Here is a 17,752-nt window from a genome sequence, read left to right as displayed (position 1 = left end):
TGGATACAAGTAATACCAATAGTTCAATTAAAAACATTTAAAAACAAGTTTACAAATAGGAGATCTAATTCTCTGATTTATTTCTTCTTACTCCCCCAAAGGAGAAATAGTATCATCAACTTTGCTATGTTAGGAACTAAAACAAAAAGTGGCAATTTTATTGGAGGATTTTATATATACAACACTTAAAGATGACTTTTCTATGTGTCATGCACTGTGAATATACAAATGAACCAATATTTACCACTTTCCTCATGAATCTCACTTTATTCTTGAAGAATATGACTTTAAGAAATCTTTATAAAGTTCTCAGTTACACAGGGTGAAGAGTGAGATTTTATTAGCTTTATTTGGTCATCTAGAAGCATTTCATCAAAGACACTAGCGTGAGACAATATATTAATAGGAAAAAAATGGATATCTACGTATACTCATAAAGAATATATGTGCCTGGTACATCGTAGGCTATAAATCAGTGGTAGAGATTACCAGTAAGAGTTAAGGAGTTCTTGTTTTATATATATATATCCAGTTCATTTCAGTCTCTCAGTTGGGTCTGACTCTTTGTGATCCCATGGACTACAGTACACCAGGCCTTCCTGCCCAACACCAACTCCCAGAGCTTGCTCAAACTCATGTCCATATATATAACAGACATATATATATATATATATATATATATATATATATATATATAACAGACTTGTGGTTGCCTTGGAGGAGAGGGAGACATGGATTAGGAGTTTGGAATTAGCAGATGCAAACTATTATATAGAGTGGATTAACAACAAGATCCTACTGTATGGCACAGGGAACTATATTCAATATGCTGTAATAAACTGAAATGAAAAAGAACATATATATATGTACACATGTATAATTGAATCACTTGGCTGTACAGCAGAAATTGACACAACTTTGTAAATCAACTATGCTTCAATAAATTAAAAAATAAACAGTTAAGGAGTGCAGCTTGAGGCATTCTCTGACTGTAGAAGTAAATCCAGTTTTAAATACTAAGTGATAGCAATCCTAGAGCCTACTTATACACAGTACTTGAGCTTACAAAGTTCTGCACTTCATTTCAATGTATTCTCAAAAAAAAAAAAAAAATTAATCCAAAAAGATTGAGAGGAGGGAAGCTGGTGTTTTACCAGAGATAGAAAGTATTACTTTGGAGTTTAAAAGACACCTCCATAAAACTTCAGGGTCATGAGCCTCATTATTAATGAGAAAACCAAGACTCAGATAGAAAATTATGTAACATCACAAAGCCAGGAGTGGCAGAGTCAGGCACAAAATACCCTAACTCTTCAGTGCTGGTTGACAATCCTGCAATGGTCCAGCCCTTTTCTCAGGGCTCCCATCACCTCCCGATTTCTTAAGCTATAAATGAGGGGGTTCAGCATAGGAGTAAGGACTGTGTAGAAGACAGAGACCACCTTGTCATGGCTTGGGGCCCGGTAGCGCTTAGGTCTCAGGTAGATGAACATGGCTGCCCCATAGAAGAGGAACACAGCTGTCAGGTGGGAGGAACATGTGGCAAGAGCCTTTCTGACAGCCTGAGCAGAATGCATGTGGAGCACAGTTCTCAGGATACGAGCATAGGAGGCCACAATGATGGAGAAAGGAAGAAACAGCATGAAGACACAGCAAGCAAATATCACATTCTCAAAAATGGATGTGTCTATACAGGCCAGCTTTAACAAGGATAACATCTCACAAAAGAAGTGGTCCACCTCCCTCAAGCCACAGTATGGAAATGTCATTACCACCACCATCTGGATCAAGCCATCTGTTATCCCAAAGACCCAAGAGCTCCCAACAATTTGGAGACAGACCCTTTGACTCATGAGGATGGGATAGTGAAGTGGGTGGCTAATGGCCACATACCGATCATAAGCCATGAGTCCTAGCAAGAGCCCTTCAGAACCCACAAGACAGACAAAAAGGCCAATTTGCATGCCACAACCCACAAAGGAGATGGACTTCCTACCAGACAGGAAGTTGGCCGCCATCTTGGGCACATTGGTACAAACCAACATGAGATCCATGAAGGAGAGCTGACTAAGGAAGAAGTACATGGGTGTATGAAGTTGAGGATCCATGAAGATGAGGAAGATGAGGAGGACATTCCCACAGAGGGCCACTATGAAGACCATCATGACTGCTGAGAAAAGAACAAGGTCAGTGGAACTGTGGGAAAAGATGCCCAAGAGGACAAAGTCATCTGTGGATGATTGATTCAACCATATCTCCATGGCTCAGCTGATGCTCCTGGTCACCTGAGAACATGGACAAAAATTATTGAATTGACTGACATATCTTTATTGGCAGAAAAGTCATAAGACCAATGGGGAAAATAAATGATTGGTGCCCAAACCTCAAAAGAACAATGAGGTCTTAGATATAGAGAATAAACTAGTGGTTACTGGTGGGGAGAGAGAGGGTAGGAGGGGCAATATAGGGGTAGGAAAGTGAGAAGTACAAACTATAGGTGTAAAATAAACTACAAGGATATATTGTGCAACATGAAAATATAGCCAATATTTTATAATAACTACAAATGGAAATAATCTTTAAAAATTGTAAATAATTATATTGTATATCTGTAATTTATATAATATTGTACAGCAACTATATTTCAATTAAAAAAAAACAAACAGTGTGGTCTTCAGTTGCAGTGAGATTTTTAAAATAACCCCAGGATCAGGGACTCAATAAAACTTGGCTGATAAAAATTCAAACTAATACCCTCAGTTATCCTAAGTAGAAATCCAAGAGCTTTCTTGTAAAATCTTTATAATTAATGTCTTCCACATGGATTGAACCATTTACTCACAGTCTGATGAAATTTCTAATTAATTTATTTGGAGCACATCAAAGAAAACTGGATTTCTCTTGATTTTGGACAGGATTTTTTTTTTCTAAATATGTTATATGGAAGGGAACCAGAGACATGGCCTGATTTTACACTGACAAATTTGAAATCAAGAAATAAAAATTGTGCATATTTATTTATTTTCCCCGATGCCTCTTTGTTTTGTTTTTTTTTTAATTTATTTTATTTTTTAACTTTACAATATTGACACTGCCTTGATGATAATGACAATATCTGAACCCAAGGAAAATAAATGATTATAAGAAACTGAATGAAAAGCATTATAATATTCTGACCACAAATTTGCTGTCCTTATGTTCTCACCAGGATAACCTTGTCTTCGTTTTCAAAGTCATTTCCAGCTTTTAGATTTCACCCTCTTCTCTCTCATCAGCCACCTTCTTTTTAAAAAATATATTTATTTTTAACTGGAGGATAACATCAGCATGAACCAGCTATACATATATATATTTTTCCCTCCCTCTTGAACCTCCTTCCCACTGCCCACCCATCCCACCCCTCTAGGTTATCAGTCACCTTCAAATATCACCTGTTGCTTTGTCCATCCAGGGCTGTACATTCAAGGCAGGCATTTTCATGGCTCTACCAGTAGCAAAGCAGTACAGAATTTTCTCTTTAAATTTCTATTAACTGTATAGTGCCATGAAGCAAATAACTCCAAATTTACAACTTGAAATAATACAGGGAAAACAATGATAATTTCACAGTTTCTGTGGGCCAGAAATGAGGGTGCAACTTAGTTGTCGCTGACATAAAAGATTTCACATGAGGTTACCCTGAAACGGTCAGCCAGGCTGCAGTCTTCTCAAGACATGTGTGGAGGAGGTTCTACTCCAAGGTCACTCACGTGGCTGTGTCAGGCCTTGCTCCCTTTTCACAGGGCTGCTTCACAGCATGGCAGTTGACTTCTTCCAGGGTGAGTGGTGCAAGAGAGAGTGAGAGCACAAGCACCCTAGATAGAAGCCATAGTTTTATAACCAAATATTGGAAGTGACATCCCATGAGCTCTGCTGAATTCTGTTCATTATTAGTGAGTCATTAAATCCAGCCCCCAGTTACTGGGAGAGCGACACACAGGGTCTGAATATCATTGAGACCATCTTAGAGGTTGTGTATCATAACCATTCACATTCCACCTCAAACTTTGACTGTTGATATAAATAGACTGGGCTCATTAATTTTAACAAGTGATCTTATCATTAAGAAATATGGTGATTTGTAATTTGCCTAGAGAATAAAGAATCAAGGATGTTAAGTTTGTCTATCTCTCATCGGATGAGAAGAGGTCTCTCTGCCTGGTTCTACTGTCAGGCAATACACAATCCATAAAAATAAATTCACCTGTTGCACCCCGCAGTGCTCACATTCATGTTTCATTTGCTCTCACAGTGATCCTGCAATGAAGGTAGAGTGGTGTTTTTAGATAGACCCTCTTTTATAGATGAGAAAATTGAGATTCTGAAGAGTTGGCTGGATTGCCAGAAGTTGCAAGGTTAGAAAATGTGGAACCAAGACTTAAGAATGGGCCTTTATAATATAAGTTCTGAAAAGTTTATATCACATCACACTGTTCTTGTGCAAAAATATTCTTAGAAGGGCAAGTTACCTTGTCTTGAAGAAATTCTTAGTTATGAGCTTCCAATTCCCTTTTTCTCTAATTCTTGGCTCATTCTATAGCCTTCTGATCCATAATATGGACTTTTAAAATTTGAAGATTTTTTTGCTCAAAAGCAGTACTAGTTTCCTGTCAAATATAGCTCTCATCATTATTAAACTAATAAGGCAGGGAGGCCATTAGACTGAGTAGCCTTAGTAGTCTATGAAGCAAACAAAAATCTAAGCTTCTAAATATTTTGAGGTTAAGAAATCAATACCTAAGGACAACCAAACACAAACAGTAACTAGGCTTTTCCAATAAGCCAAATGTTTAAGTACAGCCAATTATATTTCTTTGCTTTTCTTCTGCTTTTACACTATAAGTCTTTCTGCTGGTTCCTGTCCACAGAGCATGCCGCACCACTTCTGCTTTGGCATTGCCTGATTTGAATTGACTTTTGCTCAAATAAATTGTCTGACTCTTTATGACCTCACAGTCTGTAGCCTTCCAGCCCCTTCTATCCATGGAATTCTTCAGGCAAGAATACTGTAGTGGGTAGACATTCCCTTCTCCAGGGGATCTTCCTGACCCAGGGATCAAACCCACATCTCCCACGTTGCAGGCAGATTCTTTATGATCTGAGCCACCAGAGAAACTTTTAGCAAAATAGGTGCAATTTAGCAATATATGATAACATAGTTAAGTTCCTGTCTTATGAGTTGGTTAGTATAAACATAAGTAGAATTCCCTATGGTGATTGTTGTTTAGTAACTAAGTCGTGTCCTACTCTTGTGACTCCATGGATTGTAGCCCACAAGGCTCCTTTGTCCATGGGATTTCCCAGGCCAGAATACTGGAATGGGTAGCCATTTCCTTCTCCAGGGGATCTCCCCAACCCAGGGATGGAACCCAAGTCTCCAGCATTAGCAGATGAATTCTTTTCTACTGAACCACCTTGGAAGCCCAGAATTCCCTATACCTAGATGAAAATTAAATTACAGTTCTCAGCCTGTGAAACTCAGGTAAAGACCTGGGCAGAGGGCAATGATGATCATGAGGCTGAGGTAGAGAAACCAGAGAATTCATCTGCCTGCCTGTCTTACCAAATGACAACAAAATCTTCACTGGCTCTCAGATACCCTTCCCAAGACCCAGACCTAGCCTTAGAGCCAAACTTTCAATTCCCTACAGAATTTATGCAAAATTACAGTTCTTGCTGACAAATAAGAAACAGAAAACAACTAAGCATTAATTTTTATGTACATACCCCAGAAAGGTAATATCTTGTCTTTTTTTTCATATTTCTTTAAAATGACACCTACCATCCCAATTACTCAAGCACAAAATAACCCATGCTGGATGCCCAATGGGCTTCAGATTGAATCACTCTCCAGGTGCTGTTGATTTCCCTTTAATGGAGATGCTTGCTTTTTGGGCTCCCAGGTGGTGCTAGTGGTAAAGAACCCACCTGTCAATGTAGGACAGAAGACGCAGGTTCGATCCCCGGGTCGGGAAGATCTCTTGGAGGAGGAAATAGCAACGCACACCAGTATTCTTGCCTGAATAATCCCATGGACAGAGGAGCCACTGGCTACAGTCCATGGGGTCACAAATAGTTGAACACGACTGAAGCAACTTAGCATGCATGCTTGCTTTTTACAGCTGCCCTCTACTTTCCCCCCTTGTGTTACCACTGTATTCAGAGTATGCAATGAATGATCTGAATGTACTAGGTGTTCACTACTGGATACCTTTCTCTGAGGAAGAGTGAATGATAACATAATTCATACATTCAGATATTTACAAATGACAAGTATGCTTTCTGCAAATGCATGATAGTCACCTTTAGGAGACATTTATGAAGGGTATATCCATCTACTTTACCTCATTATAAAGACAAACCAAGAAGACGTCATGGGATGTGCTCTTTGTGCAAAGACCCAGCATGATTTCCTAAACTAAGATGGACCTGCTCAGATCCATGACCAGGGAAGCAGGTTGCTAAGCTGTGTCCATAGAGGAGGAAGCATGTGTGACTCATGCCCAAGAAGACATGCCCTTGCCAACAATAGCATCCAGGAACTTAACTATAAGTTATAATATATTCACGTATTTTTCTAAAAGATAAACTGTGGCATACTAAAATTTTTAAGAGTTTATTTGAGCAAAAAATCAATTCCAATAGGGCAGTGCCAAACCAGAAGTAGTTAGGAGTGCTCCATCGATAGGAATCAGTAAAAAGAATTTTATAGAGAAAAAACAGAAGAGGGAATTCCCTGGTGGCATAGTGGTTAAATATCTGCCTTCCAATTCAGGGGACACAAGTTTGATCCCTAGTTGGGGATCTAAGATCCCACTGACATGGGGCAAATCTGCATTCCACAACTGCAGAACCATGCACACCGGAGCCCATGCACCGCAACTAGAAAGCCCACATGCCACAACTACTGAGTCTGTGCTCCAAAGCTAGAGGGAAGCCCGTGCTGCAAAATCCCACATGCTGCAAGGGAGATTCTGTGTGCAGCAACTAAAACCCAACACAGCCAAATAAATAGATATTTTTTAAAAGCAGAAGAAAAGCAAAGAAATTATTTGATTGACTACTCTTGAGCATGTTTTGTGGTGTGGGGGAGGATTCTATAGGAACAAATTGCTGTTTCAACAGCCTTTAGTTGGTCTTGGCTATATCAAGCTTAACCAACAAACTGAAAAGTCATGCCCCCTCCCCAACCCGCCTCGCCCCCCGCCCCACAGCTCCCACCCAGACTTTATAGCTGAAGTCCTGTGCTGAGGATGCTCAGCTCTACCCACAGAGAGCAGAGACACTTAGCTACATGTACCTTCAACAAGATGCACCACCAAACACCTCTTCTTCCTGCCCCCAATACAATACTATATAGTTGATTAATGACATTTATCTCTCTATCCTGGAGGACTCCCTTGAACTCTGATTCTCATATCGACTGTGAACTCGACATCTTTCTTCAAAATCCAATGGGTTCATCCTGCCTAAAGTGGTCAACCTGAGCCCTTGGTCTCCCCTGGAGAAACACTCTTCCCAGATCAGTTCATGGAAGATCTGTTCAGTTGCCTAGGAAAAACACACAGTGTATCCTTAACTCCTCTCCTCCTTTCACACACATCCCAACATCAGAAACTCCTGGCTCTTCTTCCAAAATATGCCAAAATATGCCCATGCCAGACCATTTCTCACTCCTGCCTGTCCCACCTGGACACATCATCGTCACTGCTCCCCTACAGTGGAAATGGAAGCCTCTAACTTGACTTGCCCTCCCATTCCTTCCTTGCCCCGATTCTGTCTATTTGCCACTGGTGTCTATAGCACTGGGGTGAAGACATCTCCCTAAGAATAAAAGACAAAATGCTTGAAGAATGAAGCAAGATTTTTATATGGCTAGGCCCCTCCACTACCCAAACCTTTCATTCTGCTCTCCATGGAATTCCCTCTGCTGACGTTTCACTGGCCTCCCTTCTGTTTCTACCGCAGAGTTCAGTTCAGTTCAGTCACTCAGTCATGTCCGACTCTTTGCAACCCCACAGACTGCAGCACGCCAGGCTTCCCTGTCCATTACCAACTCCTGGAGCCTACTCAAACTCATGTCCATCACATCGGTGATGCCATCCAACCATCTCATCATCTGTCATCACCTTCTCCTCCTCTTCCTTCAATCTTTCCCATCATCAGGGTCTTTTCTACTGAGTCAGCTCTTCACATCAGGTGGCCAAAGTATTGGAGTTTCAGCTTCAGCATCAGTCCTTCCAATGAATATTCAGGACTGATTTCCTTTAGGATGGACTGGTTGGATCTCCTTGCAGTCCAAGGAACTCTCAAGAGTCTTCTCCAACACCACAGTTCAAAAGCATCAATTCTTTGGCGCTCAGCTTTCTTCACAGTCCAACTTTCACATCCATACATGACTACTGGAAAAACCATAGCTTTGACTAGATGGGCTTCTGTGGTAAAGTAATGTCTCTGCTTTTTAATATGCTGTCTAGGTTGGTCACAGATTTCCTTCCAAGGAGCAAGTGTCTTTAAATTTCATGGCTGCAGTCACCATCTGCAGTGATTTTGGAGCCCCCCAAAATAAAGTCTGTCACTGTTTCCATTCTTTCCCCATCTATTTGCCATGAAGTGATGAGACCAGATGTCATGATCTTAGTCTTCTGAATACTGAGTTTTAAGCCAACTTTTTCACTCTCCTCTTTCACTTGTATGAAGAGGCTCTTTAGTTCTTCACTTTCTGCCATAAAGGTGATGTCATCTGCATATCTGAGGTTATTGATATTTCTCCCAGCAATCTTGATTCCAGCTTGTGCTTCATCCAGCCCAGCATTTCACATGATGTACTCTTCATAAACATTAAATAAGCAGGGTGACAATATACAGCCTTGACATACTCCTTTCCTAATTTGGAACCAGTCTGTCGATCCATGTACATTTTTAACTATTGCTTCTTGATCTGCATACAGATTTCTCAGGAGGCAGGTCAGGTGGTCTAGTATTCTCATCTCTTTAAGAATTTTGCACAGTTGTTTGTTGTGATCCACACAGTCAAAGGCTTTGGCATAGTCAATAAAGCAGAAGTCGATGTTTTCCTGCAATTCTCTTGCTTTTCTGATGATCCAATGGGTGTTGGCAATCTGATCTCTGGTTTCTCTGCCTTTTCTAAATCCAGGTTGAACATCTGAAAGTTCACAGTTCACGTACTGTTGAAGCCTGGCTTGGAGAAATTTGAGTATTAGTTTGCTAGTGTGTGAGATGAGTGCAATTGTGCAGTAGTTTGGACATTATTTGGCATTGCCTTTTTTTCAGATTGAAATGAAAACTGACCTTTTCCAGTCCTGTAGCCACTGAGGATCTCAGGAAGACATGGTTAGCAACTGGGAGCCTGCTCACAGTTTGGTGGAATATGCCGTCTCTGGGGCTGAGACTGGAGCAGCTCCTTGCATTCTGGTTCTGGTTGTCACAAGCCTGCCTCTGCCTCCTAGTGGGGAGGGGCTGGTATGCAGCCAGCTGGCTCTCCTTTGGTATTCGCTCAATTCTTTGTTCTGTGAACAGGCCAGGCTGTGCGTTAGGTTGTTGGGTTAGAGCCTTTTGTGGGAAAGTTCTCTTTTCCGCAGTTGCAGTTTGGCGTGTATTCTGTGTGTGTATGTGTGTTTTTCCCCTCAATTATGTTGCCTTATGAGATTCCAAAACTTCCCACAAACCCACCTGTGAGAGGGTTTCCTACTGTGTGTAAACTTCTCCTTGACAACTCCTCCCCAGGACAGGTCTCCATCCCTAACTCTTTTCTCTCTTTGTCTTTTATATTTTGTCCTATCTTCTTTCTAAGAGAATGGGCTGCCTTTCTGGGTGCCTGGTGTCCTCCGCTCAGCATTCAAATGATTTTTTAATGAATTTGTAGGGGAGAAAGTGGTCTCCCCATCCTATTCCTCCACCTTCTTATAGACACATTGCAGTCCATGGGGTCACTAAGAGTTGGGCACAACTGAGCAACTTCACTTTCACTTTGCACTTTCATGCATTGGAGAAGGAAATGGCAACCCACTCCAGTATTCTTGCCTGGAAAATCCCAGGGACAGAGGAGCCTAGTGGGCTGCCGTCTATGGGGTTGCACAGAGTCCTACATGACTGAAGCGACTTAGCAGCAGCAGCAGCAGCACAGAGTAAGTGGACACATCTTATAGACACATCCACAGAGTAAGTGGATGCAAGGCTTCCTTTTACCTCCTCACAAAAAGTTCTTTCCAGATATACTCCACCTTGTTCCCTTATATGCTCTTCACCGTCTTAGCCAGACCTTCTTCCACATCTATTTAGAGTTGAAATTCTTTTTTCCTTCTCTTTGTTTCCCTGCCTTATGTTTCTCATTGCATTAAACACCATCTAGCATGCTACATTTAACTCACATGTGTTTGGGACACTCTTAATTTCCCAACTAGAACCTGTATTCCCTGACGCCACTTTTGCTCATGGTGGGATCTGTGGCTCTTAGGACAATACCTGGCATATATTTTGTTCTTAGCACATATTTGTTGAATGACTAATTGTATTATGCAAAACAATTCAAGAAATTATTCTGGCATCTCACATGCTCATTTCTTACACCATAACATCATTCCTTTCTCTGGATGTTTGGGTAGTGGCTTCATTTATATCCCTAGAAATGACATAATAAAGCAAGTCACCTTTTGAGGAAAAAGTGACTCTATATCCCTTCTCCTCCCTGACTTTTTACCTGCATCTATCTCCACTCATCTTTTGTCTCCCTGCTTTAGAAAACTCTTCAACTCATCTCTCAGTCCAGACAGAGAGAAACAGGAAAGAAAAAAACTAATGAGATGTTAAGTTGAGAAAAAGGGAGAAGTAGATCAAAGGATAAGATTAGAAGAAAGAATGAGAAGAGACATAACACTGGAAGGTATATGCCTATCCCCTCATCTGCCAAAAAGAAAATAAAAAAACTAATACCAGAAAGAAAAACACCAATACAGTATACTAACGCATATATATGGAATTTAGAAAGACGGTAATGATAACCCTGTATGCAAGAGAACAAAAGAGACACAGATGTATAGAACAGTCTTTTGGACTCTGTGGGAGAGGGAGAGGGTGGGATGATTTGGGAGAATGGCACTGAAACATGTATAATATCATATAAGAAACGAATCGCCAGTCCAGGTTTGATACAGGATACAGGATGCTTGGGGCTGGTGCACTGGGATGACCCAGAGGGATGGTACGGGGAGGGAAGCGGGAGGGGGGTTCAGGATGGGGAACATGTGTACACCCGTGGTGGATTCATGTTGATGTATGGCAAAACCAATACAATATTGTAAAATAATTAGCCTCCAATTAAAATAAATAAATTTAAATTAAAAAAAAGAAAACAAAAACTAATAAAGACAGAAAATAGCAGAATGAGAAACTGCTGATAAATAGGAACGCATAAATGAACTGCAATTATAATGGATATTGCAAGGAGAGAAGGAGGTAACAGGAAAAAGACCCTCACTCACATTTAAGTGGGTTCCCTGGAAGAAAACAAACTCAGCACATACTATACGGAGTCAATTCCAACATGAAAAATTATTTCATTCTCCTTCCTTTTTTCCACTTACTGAGTCAGAGAGGACAGAGAGGAGCCCTCCAGTTCTGACCTCCTTCCTCAGCCCCCACCAACCTCTCAGCCAGGCTGTGGGTTTCCACGTCACCTGCAGACTCCCTGTGACTCTCTAGCTCAGACTGGGGCTCAGACAGACAATAGCTTCCTCTTAACAAAAAGAGATGCGGAGAAAGTGAACTTAGTCAAGGAGACAGTGGTGGGTAGATGGAAACAGAGTCAGGATCTGTGTATCTGAACTCACTCTCTAAATCCTGTCCACCTTCCATGGCCTGACACCCAGGCTGGCTTGCAGAACTGTCTTCCACTGCCCATGAAGTACTTAACATTGAACCTGAGTGAGGAAAGTAAAGCTGTGAAGTCCCAGGAGAGCCCACATACTCCAGCCCTGGAGCAGAAGCTCCCAAGCTTACAATTAAAGAAAACTAAACAGGGAGCTTGGGGACAGGACCAGAAGAAGGGCCAGTGGGACAGTCATAAGAGGGGCACAGAAGAGTCAGGGTACAGGAAGTTGAACAAGTTTCTTGATACTCTTTTCCCACCACAGGCACACTTCAGTGGTTCCTCAGTGACCTCCAGGATCTACATGGGGTCTCTACCTGCCCTTTACCTGACCTCTAAAGCCAGTCTGTATCTACCAGAGGCCTATGATATACATAGTACTGGGTGAGATGTTGTGCTTGATTCAAAGGTGGAAACTGAACATAACCCTGCCCTTCTGGTGGGAGGAAAAGCAAAGCACTCACCTTTGAGAGAATCAGATGATGGCATGGGAATTGGGTGTCTTCCCAAACCCTGTCAGAAGTTTATCTAAGCTCAGTGCTCTGCAGTGTGGTCTGCTTATTATGCCTGTCATCCCAGTGTAATCATGGATAGCACTCCCTTTCACTCTCAGGAGTGTACCAGGTTGGATGATAAATTTTAAAAAATTTATCTATTTATTTGGCTGCATTGGGTCTTAGTTGGGACATGTGGTACCTTCCTTAGAGCCTGTGGGATCTTTCAGTGCAGGCCATGGGCTTCTCTCTGGCTGTGGTATGTATGCTCTAGAGCATGTGGGCTCAGTAGTTGTCTCACAGGCTTAGTTGCCCTATGGCATCTGAAACCTTAGTTCCCTGACGAGGGATTGAACCTGCGTCCTCTGTGTTGAAAGGTAGATTCTTAACCACTGGGCCACCAGGGAAGTCCCTGGACAATAAATTTTATAGTAACTCTATTTTTGGCTGTCTGTCCTGTAGAAATTGTAGTTCATTTTCTCACTGGCCGATATGGTGGCAATTCACTTGTCAAATGGCTAAGTTACCAAAGTTATTTGTTTCTTTTTAAAATTTAAAAAAGCTATTTCTTTTAAATCTTTATACTTTTATGTGTCTGTGTTATAAGCTCTGACACTGGTTATTTTGGCTGTTTGTGGTTTTTCTTCTTTTTCTGTAATGCAAGTGTCTGAGCTAAGCTTTGATTGCCAAGGCATCTACTTCAAAGAGGACTATATGGAATGAACACATTGCCAGCCACACTGCCAGATAAAGAGCCAGAGCCAGGCTGCCTCTCCCTTCTGAAGTGCCTTTGTTTTAGAAATCCTGGTTGATTTCAATAATTGGTCATTTGGGCTGCTTGTATTTTTCTCTTCCTGTAACTTAAATTAATAGTCTTCTGTTTAAATTAACTAATAAAGAATGAGCCCCTAAAGCCTTATGCCCCTACTCTTTACCCTAATAAAAGCAGGACCCCAGGCCTGTGCACTCTCCCTCTTTCTCTACATCCTGCCTTGCTGTGTGTTCCCATGGGTGTTGTATAAGTAATAAAACCTCTATTTTCTCAAAGTTTCCTGGCAGTTATTGCTGAAGGACATGTTGCAGTCATAATAGGAACCACAAGGCTTTGTCCCCCCAAAGCATCAGTTATTGATAAGATGAGACCATATTTTTTAAAAAAAACAACTTTTTATTTTGTATTGAAATATAGTCAATTAACAATGTTATGATAGTTTCAGGTGGACAGCAAAGGGACTCAGCCATACAGATACATGTATCCATTCTCCCTCGAATTCCCCTTCCATCCAGCCTGCCACATAAAGTTGAGTAGAGTTCCCTGTACTATACAATAGGTCCTTGTTAATGTCCAATTTAGATGAGATCTGGTGCATCAGGGTGATATGACTATAGACTGGTTATCCATTTTAGGTACAGCAATGTCCATGCCAAACTCCCTAACTATCCCTTCTCCCAACCTTCCTTCTGGCAACCATAAATTCATTCTCTAAGTCATTGAGACTTTTTCTATTTGGTAAGTAAGTTCATTTGTATCATGTCTTTTTAGATTCTGTTTATAATGGATGTTATACGATGTTTCTGCTCCTCTGTCTACTCTGTTCTTCATACTTCACTCAGTATGACAATCTCTAGGTCCATCCCTGCTGCTGCAAATTGTGTTATTTCATTCTTTTTGATGGCTGAGTAATATTCCATTGTATATATGTACCACAACTTCTTTTTTTTTTTTTTTTTCTGTTTTTCAGTTCTGTATTTTGATGGGTTTCCTTTCTTTTTTTTTTTTATTATTTTTTTTTCTAATTTTATTTTATTTTTAAACTTTACATAATTGTATTAGTTTTGCCAAATATCAAAATGAATCCGCCACAGGTATACATGTGTTCCCCATCCCGAACCCTCCTCCCTCCTCCCTCCCCATACCATCCCTCTGGGCCGTCCCAGTGCACCAGCCCCAAGCATCCAGCATCGTGCATCGAACCTAGACTGGCAACTCGTTTCCTACATGATATTTTACATGTTTCAATGCCATTCTCCCAAATCTTCCCACCCTCTCCCTCTCCCACAGAGTCCATAAGACTGTTCTATACATCAGTGTCTCTTTTGCTGTCTCGTATACAGAGTTATTGTTACCATCTTTCTAAATTCCATATACATGCGTTAGTATACTGTATTTATGTTTTTCCTTCTGGCTTACTTCACTCTGTATAATAGGCTCCAGTTTCATCCACCTCATTAGAACTGATTCAAATGTATTCTTTTTAATGGCTGAGTAATACTCCATTGTGTATATGTACCACTGCTTTCTTATCCATTCATCTGCTGATGGACATCTAGGTTGCTTCCATGTCTTGGCTATTATAAACAGTGCTGCGATGAACATTGGGGTACACGTGTCTCTTTCCCTTCTGGTTTCCTCAGTGTGTATGCCCAGCAGTGGGGTTGCTGGATCATAAGGCAGTTCTATTTCCAGTTTTTTAAGGAATCTCCACACTGTTCTCCATAGTGGCTGTACTAGTTTGCATTCCCACCAACAGTGTAAGAGGGTTCCCTTTTCTCCACACCCTCTCCAGCATTTATTATTTGTAGACTTTTGGATCGCAGCCATTCTGACTGGTGTGAAATGGTACCTCATAGTGGTTTTGATTTACATTTCTCTGATAATGAGTGATGTTGAGCATCTTTTCATGTGTTTGTTAGCCATCTGTATGTCTTCTTTGGAGAAATGTCTATTTAGTTCTTTGGCCCATTTTTTGATTGGGTCATTTATTTTTCTGGAGTTGAGCTGTAGGAGTTGCTTGTATATTTTTGAGATTAGTTGTTTGTCGGTTGCTTCATTTGCTATTATTTTCTCCCATTCTGAAGGCTGTCTTTTCACCTTGCTAATAGTTTCCTTTGATGTGCAGAAGCTTTTAAGTTTAATTAGGTCCCATTTGTTTATTTTTGCTTTTATTTCCAATATTCTGGGAGGTGGGTCATAGAGGATCCTGCTGTGATGTATGTCGGAGAGTGTTTTGCCTATGTTCTCCTCTAGGAGTTTTATAGTTTCTGGTCTTACGTTTAGATCTTTAATCCATTTTGAGTTTGTTTTTGTGTATGGTGTTAGAAAGTGGTCCAGTTTCATTCTTTTACAAGTGGTTGACCAGATTTCCCAGCACCACTTGTTAAAGAGATTGTCTTTAATCCATTGTATATTCTTGCCTCCTTTGTTAAAGATAAGGTGTCCATATGTGCGTGGATATATCTCTGGGCTTTCTATTTTATTCCATTGATCAATATTTCTGTCTTTGTGCCAGTACCATACTGTCTTGATAACTGTGGCTTTGTAGTAGAGCCTGAAGTCAGGTAGGTTGATTCCTCTAGTTCCATTCTTCTTTCTCAAGATCGCTTTGGCTATTCGAGTTTTTTTGTATTTCCATACAAATTGTGAAATTATTTGTTCTAGCTCTGTGAAGAATACTGTTGATAGCTTGATAGGGATTGCGTTGAATCTATAAATTGCTTTGGGTAGTATACTCATTTTCACTATATTGATTCTTCCAATCCATGAACATGGTATATTACTCCATCTATTAGTGTCCTCTTTGATTTCTTTCACCAGTGTTTTATAGTTTTCTATATATAGGTCTTTAGTTTCTTTAGGTAGATATATTCCTAAGTATTTTATTCTTTCCGTTGCAATGGTGAATGGAATTGTTTCCTTAATTTCTCTTTCTGTTTTCTCATTATTAGTGTATAGGAATGCAAGGGATTTCTGTGTGTTGATTTTATATCCTGCAACTTTACTATAGTCATTGATTATTTCTAGTAATTTTCTGGTGGAATCTTTAGGGTTTTCTATGTAGAGGATCATGTCATCTGCAAATAGTGAGAGTTTTACTTCTTCTTTTCCAATATGGATTCCTTTTATTTCTTTTTCTGCTCTGATTGCTGTGGCCAAAACTTCCAAAACTATGTTGAATAGTAATGGTGAAAGTGGGCACCCTTGTCTTGTTCCTGACTTTAGAGGAAATGCTTTCAATTTTTCACCATTGAGGATAATGTTTGCTGTGGGTTTGTCATATATAGCTTTTATTATGTTGAGGTATGTTCCTTCTATTCCTGCTTTCTGGAGAGTTTTTATCATAAATGGATGTTGAATTTTGTCAAAGGCTTTCTCTGCATCTATTGAGATAATCATATGGTTTTTATTTTTCAATTTGTTAATGTGGTGTATTACATTGATTGATTTGTGGATATTGAAGAATCCTTGCATCCCTGGGATAAAGCCCACTTGATCATGGCGTATGATCTTTTTAATGTGTTGTTGGATTCTGATTGCTAGAATTTTGTTAAGGATTTTTGCATCTATGTTCATCAGTGATATTGGCCTGTAGTTTTCTTTTTTTGTGGCATCTTTGTCAGGTTTTGGTATTAGGGTGATGGGTACCACAACTTCTTTATCCATTCCTCTGTCAATGGATGATTAGGTTGCTTCCAAGTCTTGGCTGTTGTAAACAGTGCTGCAGTAAACCCTGGGGTGCGTGTATCCTTTCAGACTGTGTTTTTCTCCAGATATATGCCTGGGAGTGGGATTCCTGAATCATATGGTACCTTTATTTTTAGCTTGTTAAGGAGACTCCATATTGTTTTCCAGAGTGGCTATACCAATTTACATTCCCAACAACTGTGTAGGAGGGCTCACTTCTCTCTACATTCTCTCCAGCAGTTATTGTTTGAGGATTCCATCCCCACCCCCCACAAACTTCAGTTCAGTTCAGTTCAGTTCAGTCACTCAGATGTCTGACTCTTTGCAACCCCATGAATTGCAGCATGCCAGGCCTCCCTGTCTATCACCAATACCCAGAGTTCACTCAGACTCATGTCCATCGAGTCAGTGATGCCATCCAGCCATCTCATCTTCTGTCATCCCCTTCTCCTCCTGCCCCCAATCCCTCCCAGCATCAGAGTCTTTTCCAATGAGTCAACTCTTCTCATGAGGTGGCCAAAGTACTGGAGTTTCAGCTTTAGCATCATTCCCTCCAAAGAAATCCCAGGGCTGATCTCCTTCAGAATGGACTGATTGGATCTCCTTGCAGTCCAAGAGACTCTCCAGAGTCTTCTCCAACACCACAGTTCAAAAGCATCAATTCTTCGGTGCTCAGCCTTCTTCACAGTCCAACTCTCACATCCATACATGACCACAGGAAAAACCATAGCCTTGACTAGACGAACATTTGTTGGCAAAGTAATGTCTCTGCTTTTCATATGCTATCTATGTTGGTCACAACTTTTCTTCCAAGGAGTAAGCGTCTTTTAATTTCATGGCTGCAGTCACCATCTGCAGTGATTTTGGAGC

The 17,752-nt window shown here is 40.6% G+C and overlaps 1 protein-coding gene across 1 annotated transcript; it reads right to left on the bottom strand.

Moving 5' to 3' along the window:
* Positions 1–1,078: 1,078 nt before the first annotated feature.
* Positions 1,079–2,261, bottom strand: LOC109561939 (olfactory receptor 2V2). Its single transcript, XM_019964794.2, has one exon. It carries the CDS (start codon positions 2,259–2,261, stop codon positions 1,314–1,316), a length of 948 nt encoding a protein of 315 aa, XP_019820353.2. The 3' UTR covers positions 1,079–1,313.
* Between the last annotated feature and the right edge of the window lie 15,491 nt (positions 2,262–17,752).

Source organism: Bos indicus, chromosome 7 (genome assembly GCF_029378745.1).
Source record: "Bos indicus isolate NIAB-ARS_2022 breed Sahiwal x Tharparkar chromosome 7, NIAB-ARS_B.indTharparkar_mat_pri_1.0, whole genome shotgun sequence".
Classification (NCBI taxonomy): domain Eukaryota; kingdom Metazoa; phylum Chordata; class Mammalia; order Artiodactyla; family Bovidae; genus Bos; species Bos indicus.
The sequence above is the reverse complement of the archived record's forward strand: the minus strand, read 5'-3'. Positions and strand labels throughout refer to the sequence as shown.

What these genes read in the sequence shown, in the direction of transcription:
- LOC109561939 (XM_019964794.2), bottom strand. Translation starts at nt 2,261, where the DNA reads ATGGAGATATGGTTGAATCAATCATCCACAGATGACTTTGTCCTCTTG.